This window comes from Polypterus senegalus, chromosome 10 (genome assembly GCF_016835505.1).
Source record: "Polypterus senegalus isolate Bchr_013 chromosome 10, ASM1683550v1, whole genome shotgun sequence".
NCBI lineage: Eukaryota > Metazoa > Chordata > Cladistia > Polypteriformes > Polypteridae > Polypterus > Polypterus senegalus.
The window spans coordinates 162,512,882-162,536,618 of record NC_053163.1 but is presented as its reverse complement, the minus strand read 5'-3'; the positions used below and the strand labels follow the sequence as shown (position 1 = coordinate 162,536,618).

Below are 23,737 nucleotides of genomic sequence, written 5' to 3'. Positions count from 1 at the left end.
CTCCATACTAATAATAATGCACTTTATTTATATGGCGCCTCTCTCATCCATGGCAAGTGACATACCCTGAGCTGCCCATCAAGTGGTATACCTGCCCACCTGTGCCCTCGTATAATGAGTCAATGACTCCAGCTCTCTTTGCCATATGGGGTCAGCCCAAAGACACAAGGGTGAGTGAGGCTGTGAAATCAGTAAGGGGCACCACTACTATCGCCCTGCTAATGACACGGCATGAGGTGCCACACAAATCAAACCACTTGGTTGATCAGTCTGGTGTGACCAATCGTCATCTAGCGCCTTTTCATTGTCCAAACAACTTGGCGCGCCACCGAGGACGCTGAGGTCACTTCTGAGCTCCTCACCTGCTGCACTTTAGGGGGGCACATCTGGAGGACAACACACAGAATTCCCCTGCCATTCACTGAGCCCACGTCTGGCCACTTTGTACTGTGCCCTGGTATCCCAAAAGCTTACATAAATGCCAGAGTGCTAACTATGCCAGTACAACCAAATGAGATATCACTGGCCATGCAGCCTAAAGTGCCACCCTACAGAAAAGCTGAGCTTCCAAGTGGGAGGAAGGTACTGGGGGCACCTGTCACCCCACATGGCTCTGTTGTCAAATCCATCCCCTTGGCATTGTGGGTGGCAAAGAGAGCATCGGCCCGTGATGCTTATACTCCCTGCTGATTGGCACCATGGCCAAGTGGCTAAGGCGCTGGACTTTCTACCCCCAGTCTGTGGGTTCAAAGACCCCCCATGGCTCAAGCACAGACATCTCTGTAAATGTAGAAAGGCGCCATATAAAAGAAGTCCAGGCTGAGCAGCATAAGGCAAAGGGGCAAAGGGCTTACCTGAGCAAAGGGGGTCACAATCATGTCTTCTCCGTGCCTGGGAATAAAAATATGAGTTAAAATGAAGCACGAAATGCACCCTTGACGGACGTCCAGACCAACGTGCCACTTAATGACATTTCTATGCCAACGTGAATGAGGGTCACTCAGACCTGTGATCAAAGGCTTCAGTGAAGACCCAGCGGCGCCACCTGCTGAAGCCCCCGCTCCCTCAGGCTCTGCTCGGCTTCTTGAATTCTGAGGGGCTGCCATGTGACCGTGTCTTGTTTTTGGGCGACTCCATCATTCCGATTTCTCTGCACTATTTTTCTCGATACTCTTAAGGTGACATTGGGATCACCGGACACACCTGGCTCTGTCATCGTGAGCCGACCGACTTTATACGACTGCCGCAGAACATTTAAGGAAGTCGTCTCTGTCTGTGGCACCCTAACTTCGACACGCATGTATGAACTAAGAGTACGGGCACCACTGACATGGCACACACGGGTTAATGAAGGGTGTGAAGGACTGATATCCTGCCGACTACGCCATTTAGTCAAATCATGGAGCTCAGGAAAAAAGCAGAAGAGAGTAACAAATGAGAAAAGGTTTGGAAGAAAACACTCACGGGGGGCTTGTGGGTGGCACCTTGTCCTGAGATCCCACAGAGGGGCGCTCCTTCTTAGAACTGTCAAGGTGGCAGTGAAAGGCGCTATATAAAGTGATGCTGCTTGTGTGACGTCCATATTGGGAACACAAAACGAGTAAGTGACCAGAGCCCAGCGGGTGGGATTGTAGTCATGTGTCACATACTGCCCAGCTCCTGTGTGCCACCAGCGTCCTCTGCATGTAGGAGCTTAGAGGTGGCTGTGAGGAGCTGGAGGGGCACATGTGCCTAGGGCAGCTCGAATTAGCTGCTTCTCTTCATTCTATATAGTGCCCTTTATGGTACGTCTGACTTGTCTTCATTCTGTCCACCAGAGGGTGGGTACACCATTACCAGAGACTCACCAACGTGGGCCCTCAAATGTGTTTTATTGTAGTCCAGCATGTACAGATGGCACAACCAAGATGGCGTGTGTCACGTCATTGACTTGGCGTGAAGGGCATTGGGCAGCACTCTGAGATGCTATCATTCTAGACTCCTTCAATGATAATAGTCGAGGCTGGAGGGTTCAATAAAGCCAGGGGTCAAAATGCCCGCTGTGCCCTTATGTGGTGTCATGGATGGCACAGCAGGGATGTGCATGCAATTCTCGCCCTAAAAGTCTCGTTCACTTGTCTTGTGGGCCATCGATCTTCCTTAAAGCCAACGTCACACAAGCAGCACACGATAACAAGGTCACCCACCCAACGCACCAGGCTGGCACGACTCACTCAAGGTGGCCAAGCCACGATACTCACAGCTCGCTGGCGGTGGACGAGTTCCTCGACATGGCCTTCGGTGACAGGTCAAAGTCGCTGTCGGAGCGGTACAGGAAGGACTCCCGTCGCTGGCTGTGGGGGAAGTTGGTCTGCAGGACCAGGCCTGACCCGGGACTGGACTGGGGGTCCAGGGGAGTGCGGCCCACCGACAGTCCATTCTCCACGTCAAAGCTGTAAAGAGAAAGCAGAGAGGCAGTTAAGACACACACAGGCAGAGATAAAACTACTGAGAGCAGCTGCACAAGCGTGGCACCAGTGCGGTGGCTGTCACTTGATGCCCATTATCATGCCAACAGAAGTTGACACCTTCAAGGTTCAGACCACTGCATCCATGAAGTGTTGGAATCCTGGGCATCACTGATGAAGGTGGTCCCATGGCCAGTGCTTCCATCTTTAGTGTGCCTGGTTGGCACTCATCATGCCACTAGTATCATGCCCACAGTGGTTGCCCACCCCATACTCCCTGAGCAGGAGTGCCCACTCCATCTTGCCTCACTTTGTGAGGGACTGGCATCGTGTCCCAGGATGGCCCCTATGCTGTACCTGTACTCCGGTGCCCAGTAATCCTAAACTGGAATGATGAGGCAAGGAGGGTAGAAGCGTCTGGGATGTGGCACCTTGTGCTCTTTGCCAATGGCACTGTGGTCAGGACCAACTGAGGATATCCTTGGAGTTTGACAAAGTTTGAAACATCAGATCGCAGGTATAAAATGACATGTCACCAGCAGAGGGGGACAGTGTCAGTCAGTAGGACGAGACTCACCAGATGGGCACAAAAGCAAAGGCCACAACAACAGCCAACAGAGACGTAGATCAATGGAGACCCCCACACACTCAGACTGAGGGGTCGCAGCACTTCTGGGCCCTGGGGACACCGTCATCTTGTGTGGCTAATGTGAAGACTTGAAGTGGCTGCCTGGGAAGAAGGGGTGCCAATTGTGGAACTATGGTCTGCCACCAGCAGGATATGCCAGGCTGGGGGTGAGCTTAGTGGTAGGGTAATGGCTATGTGGTGACCCCCGCTGGACTGGGGGGCTCTTTTACAGCTTGCAGAGTCTTTCATCCAGACATGGACTTGAATTGAAGGACACAGCATGGCAGAGATGGCACTCAGGGGCACAAGTGACTAAAGTCAATCTTCGATGACACAAGACAGGGTCCTGTCCTACCTGCTCATCTGTCAGTCCCACAATGGCACAAAGGTGATGAGCCATTAAAGAAACCCCCTGGCACCAGGCAAGCAGACAGATGCCAGCCCAGAACCACACAATTAAAATAATAAAGACAGTGCACGGGGAGAACCAGCAGAGGCAATGCAGCAATGCTAATCGCTGTGCCAGCACGCCACACACTTTCAGTGTTGGCATACTGGCATCTCTGCTCCTCAGTCTTATAGGTCTAAAAAGACATGAGTGGCACAAGAGACCAAAGCTTCAAAACACACACACACGCACGCACACGCGCCCATGCAGACTCACACGCAAGTGGCACTTTGTCACAATCTGTCCCCACTGGACACAAATTCAAGTCCTGCTCAACAGTGAGAGCACAAATGCACAGCTGTGCCAGTCAGGGGTCTTTTCCTTCCACTTGAGTTCTGCCACCATGCCACTTCCTACTCTGTGGCCTGGAGCGACAGGCCTGGCATCGCAGAGCTGAGCCCGTGTCGATTTCAGCACGTGCCTCCCCATAAGCTCGATGTGACCTTGAACCACGGGAGGCTCATGACTGGGACTGGCAGTGACAAGACGTGCCACACTGAGTGCGCTGAGAGGCTGACGGACGTGCGCATTAAGCGGAAAAATGGGGGTCTTGATGTAACAAGATCGATTAATGTGCGGCCATGTGAAAGATGACAAGGTCACCATAAGCTGGCATTACTGTCATCGAGCAAGCTGGGGTGGGGGTATCTGAGCAGAGGTGTCACCATACTCAGATGTGCACCTGACATGGGTGTCATGTGACCTGATAGGACTCCAAAGAATGGCCTGGCTGAAGTGAGGGCACACCTGCTCATGCTCACCAATGAACGAAGTGCCAGTCTGCTGCAAACAGCCAGAAGGGATCAGGCTTCTGATGGGCATAGGCACAGCAACTTGTAGGCCTAACCACAGGCTTGGGGCTGTGCTTGGCAAAAGCCCCCTAGGGCAGCCCAGTCTAATGCACTGTGCCCCAAGTTTAATACCCACAAAGTGCCCTAGGACCCCACCTAAGAAGAAACAGGACAAGTGGCAGCATGAGTGTCATTAGAGGTTTACCCCAGTGGACAACATGTTTGGGTGCCAGTCACACCCCACCCTGTGCCCTCCTGTACCACCCACTAATCAAGCTCCACCACACTGGCACCTCACCTGCTGGTTGTCATGTTAAATGACACAAGACACGCCTCTGCCCACCAACTGGGGGGCACTGCACTGAGTGACACATGAGCACCGCCCACTTCCTCCTCCACATGTGAGTCTCTGCTGTGTCTGACCTTTAACCCCAACTCCCTTGGTCTGGGCAGGTCCTCCTGTGAGCTGCTGTGCCCATCACAGATGGCACCCCTGCTGTTATTTTAGCTGTGTCACTGTAACGGCCTGCCAACCCAGCCAGCCGGTGACTTTGTGTTCTCATTCCATGCACAGGTGGGCCACTTGTGCTGGGCGGTCCACCGGAGTGACTCGTGTGTTCAGATAGCCTTCAGTAGCCCCCCCACTATCAGTGTCACCAAGGAGTGCTGGAGTTGAGCATCAATACAAATGCCATCTGTCCCCATGTGTGTCACTACTGCCAGTTTATGCTGTGGGCACTGGGGGGACATCCAGGGTCTCTATATGTGTCTGATAGTGGACGCTGTAATCTTGTGGCAGAGCTGTCTGTAGAAAGGCGCTATATACAGTAAAGATCAATTCTTCATCTTCTTCTTCTCCTCCTCCTCCTCTGTCCTCGCCGATTCTCCCTTCCCAACATCAGTGCCCATCTCTCAGGTCTTGAGGTCTTAAAAAGGAACTCCACACTCTGCTCCCTGCCAAGCCTGAATGAGATGCCCGTCAATGTCACAGGGGCTCCATCCCTGTTGAACCCTGGCCACTCATGGGACGTAACAATGGAATGAGGCCACTGCCCAGGATGATGCCACAAGGCTCTTCTATCCTGCCTTTCTGTGCCCATTACCCAGGTGCTGCTGCCAGTGCATGTCACATGCCACATGGTGGATCCGATTTTTCCATATTTGTGGAGGTGCCCACACTAAAGGGCATCAAATAAATTAAAAATGGGTAAGTTGTGCACCAAAAGGCTCTAATGACATGAAGCAGCATGATGACCACCAGGAAGGGAAAGGGTGCCAATCACTGCTCACCAGGCACTAAATAGAGAGGGCGCTGGAGTGGCATGTGGCGCCATGCCTTTGATCTTGGATGATGGCCATGTAATGGTGTCACTGCATAAGGCACTATATCAAACATGAGACCCACAAAGACCTTCAGATGGACCCTCAAGCTGTCATAGCAGCCACTTCAGTGACCAGACCATGTAGGTGGGCTGTCACTGCTCTTCAAGGTTTCTTAAAGTGCTTTGCAAGGCGCTATATAAAATGAAGTGCAGCATGTGCCACTCAGGCCCTCCATACAGTGTGGCATCACAGCCTCATCTCAGCTCCACAGACCCCACATGCATATGACAGAAATGACAAACAGCACGTGATGACAAATCCCACCACTAACCCCCTCCGAAGGCCTCAAGCAGATGGCCTCATATAGCGCCTTTCACCGCCACAGTGACTCACCAGATGCAGGAGTGTCTCCGCGCGGGGTTGTAGGTCACCTGCATGATGGACCCCGGCCACTGCAGGTCATTCCCTCTGTGTGTGTGGCTCGCTGCGCTCGATGCCCGCTCTGCTTTCATACAAATGTCTCGGCTCCTTTGTGTGCCGCTGCGCCAGGGACATAAGGACACCTTTGTCAGCGGCAAGCCAAGCGGCAGCCCATATGCCGCCCATGGCGACCACTTGGCTCAGTGTGCGCCACTTGCTGTGCCCGTCCCCTCGAGCGAGACAGCGATCGACGGCGTCCACAGGGGTCATCCCAAAATGTTAACCCCTCGCTGCCCGGCTCCCATCCCAGTCAGACACCGGGGCCGCAGGTGTCAAATCGTTGTCGACCTTTAGGGGCATCCCAGACAGACAGGGAGCCGTGTCATGTTTTCAGGTGAGGGTGGGTTGGTCATCACGTAACCACCAGAAGCCCACCCGGGGTCTCCCTAAGACTCTGGTGTGTGGCCTCATCAACAGCCACCACTCTTTGATCAGAGCGATGACAGAAGCAGAATCGATGGCGGGCCGACCTGCTGAGGCGGAATGGGCGCTCCCGGGTGTGTTCATTGGCCGCCGTTGCTATGACAGCTGCAGATCACCAAGGGCGGGCTGTTAACCCTTTAGTCACTGCTCTGGGTGTGGATGGCTGCCCCCTGCTGCTTCCTCAGGGCAGCACAGCTCTGTGTGCCCTTGGGTCACTTCTCCTGCCCACTGGCCATTCTTCATGTGTCTGGTGCCAGGTGGTTCACTTGCTGGTGCTGCCACTATTCTTAAGACTGTCAGAAGACAGCAGATGCAAATCAAAGGGACAGGTGGTGGGCACGGAGTATGGGCTCCTTAAACCCATGAGCCATTAAAATATTCCGAGGGGTCCAATCAAACCAGAGAGGCAGACGCCATCATTGCCAATACATAACTTTCATGACGGGCATTAGCACAACATGCTGCCCTCTTTGGGCAGTAGATCAGCAAGTCTTTATTTAATATAGTGCCTTTCACTGACTCTCATTGATATGCACCACATGCCACCAGGGGGCAGCACTTCTCCATAGCCATTGGCCAGTTAGAAGATGGGTGAAGGTGGGTGAGAGTCGTTCCTGGGTTTATTGTGACATCGAGATGATTCAATGTGGCACTGTGACTTGGCTTGGTATCTTTCCAACACTCACCCTTGAAATGAAGCATCTTGTGCCAGGCCTGAGGGGCGCTATAAACACCAGACTGTTTTTTGTTTCTTGTGACATTCTGAAAACTGAAGGTGGAGACATCGGAATTTGAAAGAGTGAAGGACCACCAGTGGTAAACTGAGATGGAATGCATGAGAAGATATGATAGAGTGTGGCAGTGCCCCCTACTGGCCAGCGCCAGAAAAAATAAATTAAAAACAACTTCCTGAGGGCACATCCCATCGTCGAACTCACCCAGAGTGTACCACCTTGTGGCAATGCCCACCACCAGCTCACTATGATACCCTTCATGAGTCAGCTGAGCCAGCCAAACTACAAACACAACTGTACTGAACCTTCAGGGCACCGTGGGGTGGTGCTCACTGTGAAAGGCGCTATATGAGTTCAAGCCCCACCTCCAAATCACTTTGTGAGCCCTAATGAGGCACTTCACCTGTCACGGCTCCCTCTGGAAAAATATCAAAAAAGCCGTCGCACACCTTCAGGGCACAGTGCTCACTGTGAAAGGCGCTATATGAGTTCAAGCCCACCCCTGACCCGCTTTGTGACCCTTGATTAGTGACTGCACGGCCACAGCTCTGACTGAGCTCACTACCAAGGGACACTGGGGTGGCAGTCACCATCAAAAAAGCGCTATATAGGTCCAATCCCACCACTGACTTGCCATGTGACTCCTGCCATGGCAATCACCCCACAAGCGTAAAGCACTATGGGGTCTTATTGGTTATGAAAGGCGCTACATAAAAGAGGAGATGCCATGAAGACCCTCAGCAAGTCACACCACCAAGCGTACTAAGAAGCGCAGTGTCCATTTTGGGCCCACATTTACTGGCTGCCAGTGTGGCCACCTGCTGGCTGGTGACTCTGTGGGGACTTTAGACCCACATTGTCACCTCCTGCTCACACTGTTGTCACACTGCTGTCCTTTGACCAGCCTGTCCCCACTCCCAGCGTCACGCTGCGTTTGTCTCTGAGGTGACCTGGCGCCCCCCGCAGGCTGACTTCCTGCCAGACGGGCAGATGTTCTTCATCTTTCTCTGTTTATTCTTTCCCCAGACGGGGCCTCGTGGGTGACCTCAGGGTGGTGAGCGGTGAGTGAAGAATTCTGGGAGAAGATCTGGGAAAACGAGCGTCTGATGTTGGGGGGCTCTTCTGGAGGAATGAGGAGGGGGGCAGAGAGGACACGAGCTGGCAGGTGGGCACAGCCTGGCAGCCATAACTGGATGATGAGGCAGCTGAGCAATGGGGCTGAGCGGCTAGCTGTCCTGCAGAAAATGGACTTGGAGAACCGGGACTCAGAAAGACGGGACCACCAGATATTCGAGCCACGTGACAGCCAGACCGGGTATATCCCATTCTGGGCTGTCTAGGACTCAGACAGGAGCCACAGCAGTGACGTAAATACGCCGTTGGCTCCCTGGACTCCTCCCTCTGGGAGCAGTGCAGTGCAAGAGCCCATTCTGCCACCTAGTGGCAGCAGATGGCTTTACAGCTCAAATGGCACTCCAGATGGCCACCCTCTGCGTGTGTGTGTGTGTGTGTCCCATGACGCAATGTCAGGTGACACCTGGAGGGAAAGGAAATGGTGACAGAGCAGTATAGCAGCTTACAGCTGGGCACGTTCTGTAGGGTGTGGGAAATGTGATAAAGAAACTGGGGGCAGGGTGGCATGGGCATAGTGACAGAGAGCAGAAAAAAGAAAAAATGAAAGAAAGTGTATAACACACATGCAAAAGGCGCTATATCACAGAAAGATCCAGAATACAAAGCCCCGTCTCAGCTAGGGGGCGCCCTATGAACACTGACGATCAAGTGAGGGGACAAGTGACACGGACAGACAGACAGGAGGTGGCCAGAAGGCACATAGTGTGGCAATCCCAGAGTTCACTTCAGGTGAAGAGAGGCCAATGAAATGTCACACCAGGTGGCCAGCAGTTCCCAACTCATCCATGGGAGGGCGCCTCACCTCCGACCTCATCTGCTGCCACACAAGGCACTTCATAAGCCAAGACAGAGGAGGAGGAGGAGGAGGAGGAGGAGAAGAAGTCCCAACGAAAGGCTTACCTGGGCGCGTGGGCCACGGTGAAGCGGCGCTGAAGGCGGATGCTCTGGTTGACCATGAGCTTCCGAAAGAGCAGCGGGGAGTTGCGTGGAGAGTTTTTCGGAGAGGCTGCTGGGGAATTTCCTCTGGACCTCGGCATCTTGAGCTTCACGGGCTGCGCTCTGCCCAAAGGCTCGTCTTGGGACATCTTGGGTGGCGTTCCAGCCTCACTCAGTCCTTCCTCCTCCTCCTCCTCCTCCTCCTCCTCCTCCTCTTGGACTGTTCGTTTTTTTTTTTAAGGTGTCCAGAAGCAACCCTTTAAGCGGGCACCGGCAGCAGAAGCCTACAGAGCAGCGTCCGCCATGAGCCTGGCGCCTCGTTTGGGAAGTTGGAGAGTTCTTTATATAACTCCCTCCCTCCCTCTCTCCCTCCTCCCTCCCTCCCTCCCTCCCTCGCTCTCTCGCTCCCTCGCCTTAATATGGCCTGCAGTGACACACGGAGCTCAATCCCCCCGAGGAATTCGCTCAGCCGGCCATTCCTGTCTTGTAAACATTAAGCAGGCCTGGCGAGCCCCACGCCGCCTGATTGACGCCATGCGAACGAGATGACAAGCGGCGGAGGCGGGCAGGTGTCTCGGCTCACTCTGCCAACACGTGAAGGCGCCGGTGGGGTTCAGACATCTGAGACCTCCTCCTGTGGCCACCGTCAGGAAGGGACGCACGTTCACAAAGGGGACATCACGGGGGCCTCTCCTCCTTCATGCCAGTCCACGTGCAGTAGACGTCTTGCAGGTGGAGGGAGAGGCGCCCCCTCTCGGGACTTCTGGGGGTCTAATTCAGCGATGCAATAGGACCTGAGATTGTGTGCGATGTGACACTCAGACCTTGGCACCTCGTAAGGCGGGCACTCCAGCAGTTCTCAGCTGTGCCAGTCAGTATTTGTAGAGCCCCAGAAATGTTCACCTCCGAGGGGTCCTCCAGCTGAAGATCTGGATGCGGGCCGCAGGGCTTTGATGGCACCTGACCACCTCTATGGGGCTGCTGTGTCACCAAGACGTCCAGATGTCCTCACCTCACCTTGTCTGCCTCAGACCTTCACCCTCCAGGATGAGCAAAGCATCCACTGAATGTGCCAATAGTAGAGGACGGGGAGGGCACAGGCCAGCATAGGGCATTCTTGGCACTGCCAGGAAGGAAGGAAGGAAGAACAGATGGAAAATGGAGGCACAAGTGTTAAAAGGGACCCCCACCCTGCAGACCCCTCAAGGCACTATAAAGCTGATGTGACAAGGTGTCAGCTCCAATCCCTGGTGGCCTCATCCCTTGTGTGCCCACCATCACTGCGTCCCCATTTATAAGCTCTGAAGGCAGAACCACCCCCCGGGTGACCCCCAGGCCCCCAGGACACAGTGGAGGTTTCTGCCTTCCATTCTGAACCTGCTTAATCCAGTTTGGGGACATGGGGGGGGGGCAGCACCCATCTCATTGGCTTCTAGACAGGACCCTCAACCCTTGCTGAGAACATGCAGACCCCTAAATGAGGGGGCCACTGGATATGTGAAGAGTGATGTTCCCCCCGTGGCCCCCTTGTTTGCCCATTTCTGCAAGTCCTGTGATGGGCAGGTGTGTCCAGTCCAAGGTGGACTCCCGCCCAGTGCTACCAGACTAGGCTTTGCCCCCTGTGACCATCAGCAGGCTAATCAGGTGAACAGGTGGACCCCCGTCCCCTGTGACCATCAAAGGCCAACCTCTACCCCCTTCATGTTTTCTCTGCAGGTTTCTATTTGACGAACACCCAAGGGAGGTGAGGAGGAGAAGAGAAAGGGCGTGGCAGGTCACCATTACATATACTGCGGGTGGGCAGCCAGGCCGGGTGTCACAGAAGCTGAGCCACCCCCTCACATGAGAGCCACTTGACATTTTTAGAAATCCTTGGGGTCCATGGATGACTGCTTAAAAGGGCCCACCAGAAAGTGGATTTCTGCCCCCTATGCCATCAATGCCATGGCGCCCCCTGTGGTTCACCATGCCAGTGGACAGGAATGTGGCCCAATTATGTGACCTCCAGGGTCAATCACAAGAGCAAAGCTGGCTGGCTTGTACTATTGGGGTCTCCCATCAGGCTGGCTTTGTGCCACCTGAACACTCTGGACCAGTGTGTGCTCATCTCGGGCACCCCATTTGTGAGTGATGTGCTTGTAACACCGTGTGGTGGACGTCGTTCTCCTAACATGTCACCTTTCGGGGCTCCTTTCAAGCCTGCAGCGTTTCACAGAGTCCTTCTTAAGGGATCATCTGCAGATTGAACGGGGTGTGCACACTAGAGGGCGCTCTCCAAATAAAGAAAAGATGGTGGCCCCCTACAACACAATCTGCCATCTAAAGTGACATGGAATCATCGGGTCACATCGGGTCACATCGGGCCACACAGTGCAAAAACAGTAAAAGTCCAACAGGACACGACCCGGTGGGTGGTGGGCTTGCTTTGTCTGCTCAAAGGCACATCTGTGAGGAAATGATGAAGTAATGGCAGAGGCCCACTAGGTGGCAGCAGAGTATGTAAAATGCCATTCAATGACCAACCTGCCTGCTGTCCCCTTAACGTCAAATGAAGGCGCTATAAACAGCTTTGAGAGGTGGTCTACGACATCAACCCCTTGTTAAGGTGAGGCTGCCACACCATTGGATGCCCTCAGCTGTACCTCTCTGCAAATGGACACTGTGGCACCAAAATCAGGTGCTAAGGGCTAAAGTGGGCACAATGTGTAATGCCATGAAATACAACAGACCCCCTGGCCAGGTGAAGGTGAACCGGAAGGGGGGCAGAGGCCATCCCAGTGAGCTGACGTCATGAGACCCCAGAAATGAGAGGTAAAGGACCAAAAATGAGGACCAGGTGGACAGCTGGCAAAGGTGGACTGTTATGTGCAGTGTGTGCCCATCGAGGTGGGTTTAGGGAGTCTTTCTGTGAAGACTATGCCACTGATGCCATTGAGAGAGCAGGGTGGACATAAACCACTGTCTGACTCATCACTTTGGGGTTGGGGTGGGCTTATACATAGTGGTCCGAAAAACTCAGTGGCCCCCGGTGAATGAAGGCAAAATGTCTCAGCTACATTTACTGAAGGCCATCAGGTGGCAGGGCATCAAACTGACCACTGAAGACAATGCCCTCAAGTGTCCAAGGTAATGGAGCATCATGGGAAGAGCTCAAGTGACACCCAGTGGGAAGGTCAAAGGGCACAGGAAGAGGGCAGCTTGATCACACGTGTGTGTGTGTGTGTGTGTTTGTCTTTTAGCCAATCACTGATCCCAGGTCCAGAGGAGATCACATGAGGGCGCCAAAGAGCTTAAGCTTCTAATCCATAAAGTGCCACTGGTGGACCCGCAGGTTATCTTTACTGAAGACCCCCATAACCATTTTGAGTTTTTCACGCAGCCCACCTGTTCACATCTGACCGGATGTCCATCCACCCGCAGGGATTCTACTGACCACCAGTCTCTGAGCTCGACGTGCCCACCCCGCTATGACCAAGTCCCCTTCTTGTGTCCTCCTAAAACTGCATCACATCGGTGAATCTCAATCTCGATGTCCAGTCACAGTTACACCCCCACACTCAATCTGCGTTTCTCCAGCCTTCCACACCCCAAACCTGCAATGCCCGATGAAGTGCCCATCTATACCAGGTTTTTTCAAACTGTTCCCAAGAATGAATCCCTCATTTCCTTGAACCCCCTGGCAGTGACCCAAAAATGTCTGACTGCCACTACCCCTGAATGCCTTTCTGTCCTCCTCCTAAACTCCTGAATTATGGAGATGCTGTTGGTTGGCAGGGCAGCACGGTGGCACAGTCTGCAGTCACTAAAAGAGAATGCCGGGCTGCAGACGTGGAGCACATCCCACTGTGGACCCTCACTTCGTGTCCCTTCCTTCCCATGAGGCTCCCTTAAAGCAACACATCATGAAGCCCCCTTGGAGGTCCTGGCACTATATAAAAGTGAGCTCAACTGAATGGACACCTCATGTTTGTCTCCTCACGTTTTCTTCAAGCCAACGAGCTAACAAATCATCCAACCGTGACAGAAAAGTCCTTCAAATCACCCAAAGCTTCATGAGCCTCAAACGAGGATGGTGTTAAATGGTGAAATATGAAGAGCGAGGAAGATGAAGGACAACAAAGTGAGATGTTAGGGGGCAGCCCTGAAGTCAGTGGCCCAAGGTCTGCTGGGCATCCCACACACCTCCTTATCCTGCCGACTACACCACTGCCACTCTGTAAGCAGCTTTGACCCAGACGTCCCACCTACAGTTGGCATCCCAAAAGTGCTGGGCACAGGGACACTGCTGGACTGTCTTTGATCTTCTTTCTGTTGTTTCTTTGAGGCTTTTTAACTGGATGACAAAATGGCCACCGTGGGGGTCCTGACTGACCAACCCACTGTTAAGCAGTTCTTCTAACCCTCTCCCTGCCTTGCAGTTGTCTTCCTCATCCTCTATATACTGGAATTTCAATCCTAGAGCCCCCTACACATGGCACCACCAGAACTGGCCACCAGGCCTTAACCATGCCATCACGTGGGACCCCGGTGGGTCGTCTGTCCCCTCTGTTCTACTGCTCAATGTGAGGAGGGGTGGAGCCTGCAGCCTCACATATGATTTGTTGAAGGGTACAAACAGCTCTAATCATGTGATCAGTGTCCGCAGCTATGCCTCTGTGTTGACTCTGGACACGTACAGGACCCCCTAGTGTAAGGGCAGGGGTCAGTGCCAGAGACCAGACAGCCCGAGATACCCACTGAGCCTCACCCACCTGGGAGATGCACTCTGAGTATTCCGGCAGTGAGTGCAGTGGCAGGGCTGGACATGAAGATGTCCAGATATGGGCTCCTCCTGCACCCCTTAAACCCAAACCCCAATGAGACCGCCAAGCGCTGCCACCTCCCACAAAAGCCCCAAGAACATGCCTGTCTGACCCCTCATCATGTCCATCTCCCTCATTATATAGTGCCTTTCATATGACCACAGCTGAGGACAGAGAGTGGGTGACCTCCAGGTATCTGAATGAGACTGTTGGAAAGTCGCCTGGCAGATCATCATTGAGTGCCCACCTGCAGCTGCCCGCCACAAACATAAGCAGCCACAGCATTCATCAAAGATGTTGGCACCCTGGCATGACCACACCAAGGCATGCCACTCTTCCTTCATTGAAAGCTCCACTGTGGCACCCACTGACACCTCGGGCTTCATCTTGTCATTTCTGCAATGTCACCTGAGACCTGGCATACAGTTGACCAAAGGAGGTGGCCTCAGGGCCATGTTGGGGGCTCAGCTGTACCCCCAAGTCCACTCCTGTCTGCTCATTATAGGTGGCCACTTCACACCAGGCTCTCTGAAATCCCACCACTGATGTCCCTCAACCTGGCTTTTGGTAAATTAGTGGGACGGCTTGCTGAGGCTCAAGGACAGCGTGCTGGTGACCGTCACTCGCCATCGTGGAGACATCTGGGGCCTCTGCTTGTGGTCTTTGGCACTGCGGTGGCACTCCTTTCAGTGTCTCTAGGGAGCCAATTAGGCATGACAGTCAGGGGCTCATTAGTCAGTGGCTTGGGCCTTTAAAGATCCCACCAGCCGGCCTGACTTGAGGGTGCCCAGGCCACTCATGTCTACAGAGTGGCTGTGTGTACATCCACTCTACTGATGGTCACGTGGTGCCCCACCCATGGTCACTTCTGCTTTCATGAGCACCCTCAAGACCACCACCTGATACAAATGGTGCCACTTTGTGTCCTGCTGCTTGTCTTTATCCACACACTGGGCAGGGCCAAGGTGGGCATGGGGTCAATTTGTGTCGGTCCTTTCATCATCAGGGTATCTGAAACTTGGACTGGCTGGTCAAATTGGGCTACCAGTTAAATTTGAGCTGTCCACACCATTGCAGAGTTGGCATTTGACTGGCATGATTCATGTCTGTCTTATATAACGTCTTTCATCTATCTACTTTAGAGCGCCCTTCATGTTTGTCTATTAGGGTGGAGTGGCAAGTCAGAGTCATCATGGCGGGCATGAGGGACACACTGAGCAAGGACGGGGACACTGAGGAACAAAGAAGGCTGGACCTGGCAAGGCTGCAATATCTGTCTAGCTGTCTGTTATATAGTGCCTTCCACTTCTATCTATCTATCTGTCTGTTATATAGTGCCTTTCACTTCTATCTATCTATCTACCTATTATATAGCGCCTTTCACTTCTATCTATCTATCTATCTATCTATTTGTTATATAGCACCTTTCACTTCTGTCTATCTATCTATCTATCTATCTACCTATTATATAGCGCCTTTCACTTCTATCTATCTATCTACCTATTATATAGCGCCTTTCACTACTATTTATCTATCTGTTATATAGCGCCTTTCCTATCTCTCTCTTTATTACTTGACATCTTTCCCATTTCTCTGCCTACCTTATCTGTCACATATGATGGCTTTCTTAGCTATTCGTCTCTATATAGCGCCTTTCAGGTTGATCTGTCTGGCTTGTTTTGTGTCCACCCCTTTCTATCATACGGCGCCTTTTCTGTTCCTGCCTGACAGTCACGTGTCTCCCGCCCGTCTGCAGTCCCCCTGCCCGCCTGTCACGTGTGATGTTCTTTACACAGATCTGATCTCTTTCTCTCTCTTTCTCTCTCTTTCTTTCTCTTTCTCTCTCTTTCATTTTTACCATCTGCCTTTCAGGTCTGTCCATCTTTCCATTAACTAGTGCCTTTCATTGCATGTTCTGGCGTGTCCTCTTGTCATAGGGGGTCTTCCTTCCATTCAGCTCGCCCATCAGTGCCAGTGCCTACCTATCCGTCTCTATTCACAACACACTTCTTTTATGTGCCATCTTTATGTATAGCGCCTTTCCATCAGTATGTCTACTGTATGGTGACTTTTATACGTGGCTCTCCATGGTCACGTCCGTCTCATCCACCTTATCAAGCCTTTCATGCCAATCACATCTGATGCCCTCCTGTTGATCTCATTTAGCGCCTTTCAGATGTATCCACCTGTTATATAGCGCCTTTCAGGCCTGACTGTTTTCAGGTCTTTCTATTACATGGCTCTTTTTATATAGTGCCTTTCATCACAATGTTCACATCTGCCCAAATATTTATTTTGTAAAGCGCCTTTCGCTCATGTCCATCGTGTCCACTGTTGTCTCCCACTCAGTTACATTGAAAGAAGGAGAAGCGGAGCCCAAATCGCTTTCTCCCAAACCGGTACAACCCCAGAGCTGCTATTTGAACTCGTCCCCCTTCGTAAATCAGAGCCCCACTGCTCAGTCACACGGTGTTAAGTGACACCGATGGCATCCGTTAAGTGACAAAGCTCTGGGCGTCTGATCGAAGCAGGCGTGTGGCCGAGTGTCACAGAATCGCACAAGCACTGAAACAGAGACTGGACCCCCTGCGCGTTCCACCTTTGTCTGTCACCACTGCCTTCTGGCCCAGGAGCCATTAAAGGGGCTCATGTCAAGGGTCTGATGAAGAAGGAGCAGCAGGAGGTCCTACAATCAGAGCGAGCAGCCATCTGGCAGCACAGACCCAGCGTGGTGTCTTGGCAGGGCTGGCGTATTCAACAGGACTTCTCATTTTGTTAAAAGATTCAAAGGGCCCCTGAAAACTCAAATCAGATGGACGATGAGGCTTGCATAGCTTAAAAGGCGCTATATAACTCAGCACCACACTAAGCCCCCACAGGAGTGCCCACCTTGAGCCTCAGCACCAGGCAACTCAGTGACCTCCGTGCCATTTCAAAGTTACAAGCCCACGCTGAGTGTCCCCTAGTGGCCAAATGAATGAACTGCAAACTATGAGTGAGCCAAAAGAAAAATAAATACAACTCCCACAATGCAGCTGTTAGCACGAAAAGGCGCTATATAAAGTAACTGAGTTGGCACCACTTCACACTGTCAAAAACATATCAACTGCCTGCTCGTGGCGTTTAGGTAAAGCTTTCGATTAAATCAAATAAACTGAAGGAAAAGAAAAGGTCAGGCGGGCAGAAGAATGGCCTGAAGTGACCTGAAGGGACGACAGGAGGAGGCCAGCGGATGGACGCACAGCTCACCAAGGGGCTCAGTGTGCCAGTTTGCGTTTGCCAGCTTTGCCAGTTTTGAGGGCTCCAGCCTTGGCAGAGGCCCAGTAGCCATGGCACCTCTGAGTATGTAAGACGGGCTGAGAAGCACAGCGGGCACAGAAGGGGACTTGTGTTCAAATGAAGAAAGGAAAGAGACAAAGTGGGCATTGATGGATGGACAGCCAGACACCCTGAGGCAGGACTTGCCAAGCAATGTGCCCACCTGCCCCTTCAGACTCATGTGGCAGGTACCAAGACACACACACACGTGCGCTCTATGGCCCCACTATGTGCAAACATACAGGCACAGTGCCTGCAGCGCCACCTACTGCCCGAGTCTTTGCCTTCATCCTCACCTCCTATTGACAGCTTTGAGGATTTCAGTCAGATGGCCAGCTTGGCCAACACAAAAAGCGAGAAGACAAACATGGTGAGAAAGTCTGTGGCACACCGAATGGCAGCGTCCCTGTCCTCGCCATGAGCTGGCAGTCGGTGGCACTTGAGCCCGACAATCCGAGCGTATTTGTTTTGTGCACTCGAACAGCATATGAGCCATCGGGTATTCCACCTCCATCGAGTGTGAGCTGGCGCGTGTGCGGGCGCACTCAAATCTGGCATGCGTGTTATTTGGACCTCAGCAGCTCTCCTCGCCCACTCTCTGCCAAGCAGCCCCAGCCCACACGGCACAATTATTCAAATGAAGCCGCAGTTAACCGTTTCACTCACGCTGGACATTCTAGCGCCTTTTAGGAGGTCATCTCAAAATGACAGACCACCTGGGCAAGGGCAAACGAGGCTCCGCTGCAGCCATGATGACTCTCTTACGAATGATGACATCGGCATGGCACGCAGAGCCCACAGTGGCATAACAATGTGGCACCGGTAGAAGTTAAATAAGGGAAGGATGCCACCCATCAACCACCCTAAAGTTTCCCAGCGTGAGCGTCGTTTCTACAGAGCTGGCCACACAAGAGCGCCACCACATGGCCTGGTGAGTAAAGACCAGCAGACGGAGGGCGGCTGGCGACGCCTGGCACCGCCCCTAGGCTTCCACGGCTTGGGGGGCACCTGTCGGCCTCGGTGGTCGGCCGCTTTTTCTGTTCGTTCCTAAAATAAGCGGGGGGCGGGCACCCTAAAAAATAAAACGCAAAGGCCTTATCGGCCGGGGTGGGCACGATGACACGTCTGCCCCTCGGACTGGGAGTGTCAGACATAATCCCTGTGCGTGGCGCTATATGGCGGACTCCGTTCGCCGTTTGTTTTCTTACCGTTTTTGAAAGGACGACGGCCAGGACATCCGCGGCTTCTTCAGCCCCGGCCGGTGCGTCTCCGCCGCCTTGCAGTAGAGGTAGCGCTCCGTGTCCGAGTGGTACCGCTGCTTGATGCGGATGTGCATGCGGGGTTGTCTCCACAGATGCTTGGGGGGCTTCGCCATGCCGGCCCCCTCTCGGCTCAGAGTCGCGCAGTCCATGTTCGCGTGGCAGTTTAATACCAAGTAGCGTTCGTGGTGACTCATGAAACATCAAACCCCGTGCCAAGCCCGAGTCAGGCGTCTTCGAGGAAGCCGAGGCCAGCGGGGTGGCGCAGTCCGGGAGAGACACGACGATCTGCCAAGCAACAAAGTGCCAAGAAACTTTAGCGCTCCGCGGCGCCGCCGTATGTGCAGGGCTGGCGAGATGAGCGACAGTGGCGGCGGTGACAACGATGACAAGGAGGAGGAGGAACTGCCAGGCGCTGTCCACACCAAGCGGTGCTGAAACAAGTGTCCTCACTTCAATGACAAGTAACTTGTGCCAGCAGCGCGGCTCGGCGGGAGGGAGTTGATGGGGGTGGTGGGTTGGTTTAGGGGGAGGCGGGGCGGGCTGAGCGCTTTTAACTTGCGTGGCTCTAAACGAAGCCCGTCCTCGTGTGTCACCGATCGATCGATGTTAAGAGTGGGCATCAAAACCGGGCGCAGACGGGCAGCACTCCACTCGCCAAGTGTGACACCGGCGCCGGGAGGAGGTGGGCAGCGGCGCAGCTCCTCGACTCTCACCCGGTGATGTCTCCTCAGCAGAAACGGCTAATTATGCGGCGCGGAGAGCGACTGAATATTGACGTGACATCGCCGGGGAGGCTCAAGTGCAACAGATGTCACCGAGAGGAAAGGCGACGTCGCCAAGGGGCAGCAGGGGAAGGTGGCAATGAGGGGCCCGAGGGACATTCACCGGAGATAGATCTGAAAGGCGCGATAGATAGATAGATAGATAGATAGATAGATAGATAGATAGATAGATAGATAGATAGATAAAGTGAAAGGCACTATATAATGATAGATAGATAGATAGATAGATAGATAGATAGATAGATAGATAGATAGAGTGAAAGGCGCTATATAATGATAGATAGATAGATAGATAGATAGATAGATAGATAGATAGATAGATAGATAGATAGATAGATAGATAGATAGATATTGTGAAAGGCGCTATATGATAGGTAAAGGCACAGCCGCTGAGCCGCTGCTGTCTCCTCCACGCACATTCCCACTTTTTCCCTCTTCCTCGTGTTCACTTCGCGAAAGTCGCAGTTTTATCCCACGCACGGTCTGTGCGCCGCACATAATTACAAATCAGAGGGCTTTAATTGATTGTCGCACACTCAGGCTGGTTCAGCAGATGTCACTTCACATTTTCTTCTTTTGTCGTTCGTGTTTTGTGACTTCCATCAAATGTTTTCTTTATTATTGCAGAGGGGCCTTTGATGGCTTTTTGTGCCACGCGGCCCCCTGCCTTGTGAAGTTCGTTTCCCCCGCACTTTCCATCAGGAGTGTTGGATTTCTCCCCCGATTCATCTTCTTCTCGTGATGATGATGATGATGATGATGATGATGATGATGGCCTCTTAGGTGCCTTTCCCATTCTTTTCCTGGCCGCGAGTTTCGACGATGGTGACACGGGCGCACGTGGAGTGGCGTGACGTGACGTGACCTGCTGGTTGGTCATTAGTTCAAATCTGTCGCCGCTGCCCACCCTAAAGCGCCGATCTGGTCGAGGAGTCCCAGGACGTTGACTTTTGTCTTTATTTGGGGTACTGTAGGTACATTAGGGTGTCACGTGTGGCTGATGTGACATAAAGGTGGCCCAGAGGAGCTCAGAGTGACGTCGGCTACTGAAATAAAGACGGAAGCGAGAAGTGTGACTAAGCCAGGGGTTCAAGTAGAGGAAGCTTTTGTGTCCATTCGGGGGTTCGATGGGAAGGAATAAGCAGCGGCCACTGTGGCCTGAATCAGTCAATCAATCAGTTAATCAATCAGTTAATCAATCAGTCAATCAATCAGTTAATCAATCATTGCTAGGACTGCTTGAATGGACAGTCCAATGTTTTTAGTCCTCAAGTTTCTTTTTTTCGACAGTCCTATATAGCGCCTTACGACGAGCTCTACTTTGGTTTTTATTCTTTTTTTGTTTCTCAGATCCAAAGAGATTCCAATTATCCACATGGGCTCAACTGGACAAGCAGTGACTTTGATTTCCTTGAAGCAGTGAGGTGCCAGCAAGCTGGCAGTGCCAGATGGAAATAGCGTTTGAAGAAACATCCGCTGGCCAAGAACAAGTCGGTCACTTCCGCGTCATCGCCTTTGTTAGCCCGGCTCGCTGTGTTATGCGGTCACAACCGGATGCCAGCTGTCCCGGCTCTGCTCAGTCATGCATGGCAGTCACTTCAGAGTGCCGCTTGTGTAAACACAGAGGTGGCAGATAAGGCACAAAGAAATCACAGGGCGGGACAATGGCAGCAGAAGGGAGTGAGATTAGAGCCAGGATGGAGGGCTGATGGCCATTACCATTACCTGGGGTCACTGGTGATCCCCTAAATGATGTGCCACCTCCTAGATTTGTACCAGGACCTTCTGGCTAACAGGCTCACCTGTCACACAGCCTCCACCCATGTATGTCTTCAGTCCCCTGATGTCACCTTGTCTGTGTCATTGCCAGCTTTGCTGGTCCCCTAACTGATGAATGACGAGCTGAGGCCTTTGCATCAACGACTGGTCTAAAGTGACAGCCAAGTCATGACAGCATCTGGCCACCTTGGCATGGCTGTGTCCTAATCAAGTCTTTAATAGCTTTTGAAGAAGAACACGCAGATGGCATCACATGGCACCTCCACATGTCACACACACACACACGCATGACCCGGACTGTCCCGAACGCTAAGCGGTCAGCAGCTTAGTGTGTCTAATGGGGGTCAACTTTGGGTGACTGGACCAAAGAGATGGGCAGGACAAAGAAGACCTCAATGGCGGTGGGGATTCCTAGGCTGCTGGTCCTCCATGTAGGGGCCGGCTGGTGGGCCCATTAGATGACCGGCAGGATGCATGATGGCATGCGCTCTCTCTCTCTCTCCCTCCTGGACAAGAGGTGTGGTGGGCACTCGCTGCTGCCCCCTGGGGGTCATGGCACAGGCAAGTGATTACCAGCTTTAGTCCAATCCAGGAGGAGTGTCTTGTCACTGCACTTCTGCTCTGGTCATAAATGCCACTTTGAACAAGGGGTCAACTGAGGTGAGGCCACCTGAGCTGTCCACTGAACTTTGGTTGGACACACTTGGGGGGTGAGTTTGTAGTGACCAGCAAGTGGTCTCAGGGTCTGAGTGGAACCTGATGAAGACTTTGGGTCAAAAGGTGGACAAGGCATGTGACGAAGCCTAATCAGCGATAAGCCATCAAAGAAGAAAGAGGAAGAGGCGCTCTGTGTGACATCAGAGGACGGGGCTGACTGGTCACACGCCACCAAAGGTGGGCACACTGGACCACAATACACCAGCCGAGTGGACTTGGCATGTTCTCCGGGTGTCTGTGTGGGTTAAGCAGATGGTTGGTGCAAAGTCCATGGAGTTTTCCTGCCTCAAGTCAGATGCTGTCTGGTGGTCTGACCAGCCAGGACCACAAAGCGGACTGAGGGATCTGAGAACGTCTGGTTGAGCAACAAATTGGAAAATAAAAAATAAAAAGCAAGTAAAAAGCTTTGTGTTGTCTTATTGTCTCGAGTGCCGGGCATCAGAAGACCCTCTGCCAAACGAAACCAGCTGAAAACCAGGAAATCAATGAGGCTGAATCTGGGCAAGTGGGGCACCTCATCTCCCACCTGAGGGGGGCACCCTTGAGCCCCTCTATTCCCCTTTGTCAATATTCTTAGGTTGGCTTTCGTGTTCTGAGTGTCACCGTCACTGCCATTAATACACAAAGGAACCAAAGACATCACACTCTGGTGTGCTCATGGTGACACGCCCATGGCACAGTAGTTGGTGATCCATGGCACAGGGCAACAGGACACATGTTAGGGAGCATCAAGGTGGTGTGCCAGAGGAGTTTGGGTCTGAGGTGACCTCTGAGAACTCGGGATCTGCAGGAGTGACATTGGATTTGCCCGGTGGAGCAGGAAGGGTCCTCGTCCGGCCACCTCATATAAAGGATGCCAGTTATGAGATCAGGGTCCTTTCTCAAATGCGCTGCTCTGGCATGAAAGGCGCTATATAAAGATGGTGACAGCCCTGGTTTAGAGACAGAAGGCCACGAGGTGCACAGCCCACTGATGGGCAATAAACTCACCCGCAGTCGTCTGCTCGACTGGCCAATATGCCAAGGTTGATGGCTGGTGTGAGGGCTGGCATTAGCAGCACCACTTGGCATAAAACAGGTGCCACCAATGGAGCTGGCTCTTCTGCTTTTTCATGAGCCTGACATAGCAGTGCCAACAAGGTGCCCAAAGCAGATACCGCCCGCTCTTCCAGGATGAACCTTGGCAGACTCCACAGTCATCTGGTTCAGGCTGCCAGGCAGGAGTGGCTCACTCTGAAAGAGAAGCCAAGACGTGTGGCAAAGGTCACCACCAACAGTGGCAGTGTCTAAATGTGACCCTCTCTGCAGGGGGCTCAAGGTCCCGGCTTCACATCGTGACAGCTGCCATCTGCCCACCTCTGACATCCAGTTTTTCAATTCACTTTTAAATGAGGAAGTGGGGTGGACGCCAAGGTGAATGAGTGCCAGCGGGCTCATTGTGCCCTCTGCAGATCACCGGTATCCACAGAGTCATCTGAAACCTGGTACCCCCAATCAATGATGTGCAGCCCCTCATTCTGAGGCTGAGGACGTGTCCAGCTGGAGGGCAGTGACCCATCAGGCTCGTCCTTCATCTCCATGCCACTTCAATGCGCCCCCCCTGTCTGCACCTCCTCATTTATTAAACGCGTCCCCTCATCTTTGGCGTGATTTACTCCCGATGACTGATGGCTGTGACATGCAGGACGCTGCTGGCCACTTCTGTTATTGGATTGTAAAGCGTCCATCAATGG

At 52.8% G+C, this 23,737-nt stretch overlaps 1 protein-coding gene across 4 annotated transcripts in view; it reads right to left on the bottom strand.

The window, feature by feature from the left end:
* Positions 1-23,737, bottom strand: part of pde4ca (phosphodiesterase 4C, cAMP-specific a) — a 64,791-nt gene that overhangs the window by 25,983 nt on the left and 15,071 nt on the right. For 2 of the 4 annotated variants that reach the window (XM_039767201.1, XM_039767202.1), the window contains exons 4-5: positions 2,241-2,432; positions 855-891 (exon numbers count right to left, since the gene is read on the bottom strand). In XM_039767201.1, coding sequence (XP_039623135.1) covers positions 855-891; positions 2,241-2,432 — 229 coding nt within the window. Of the gene's footprint in view, positions 1-854; positions 892-2,240; positions 2,433-9,308; positions 9,534-18,672; positions 19,177-23,737 lie in introns of those variants that run through there. The other 2 variants (XM_039767200.1, XM_039767203.1) reach the window with 2 other exon arrangements.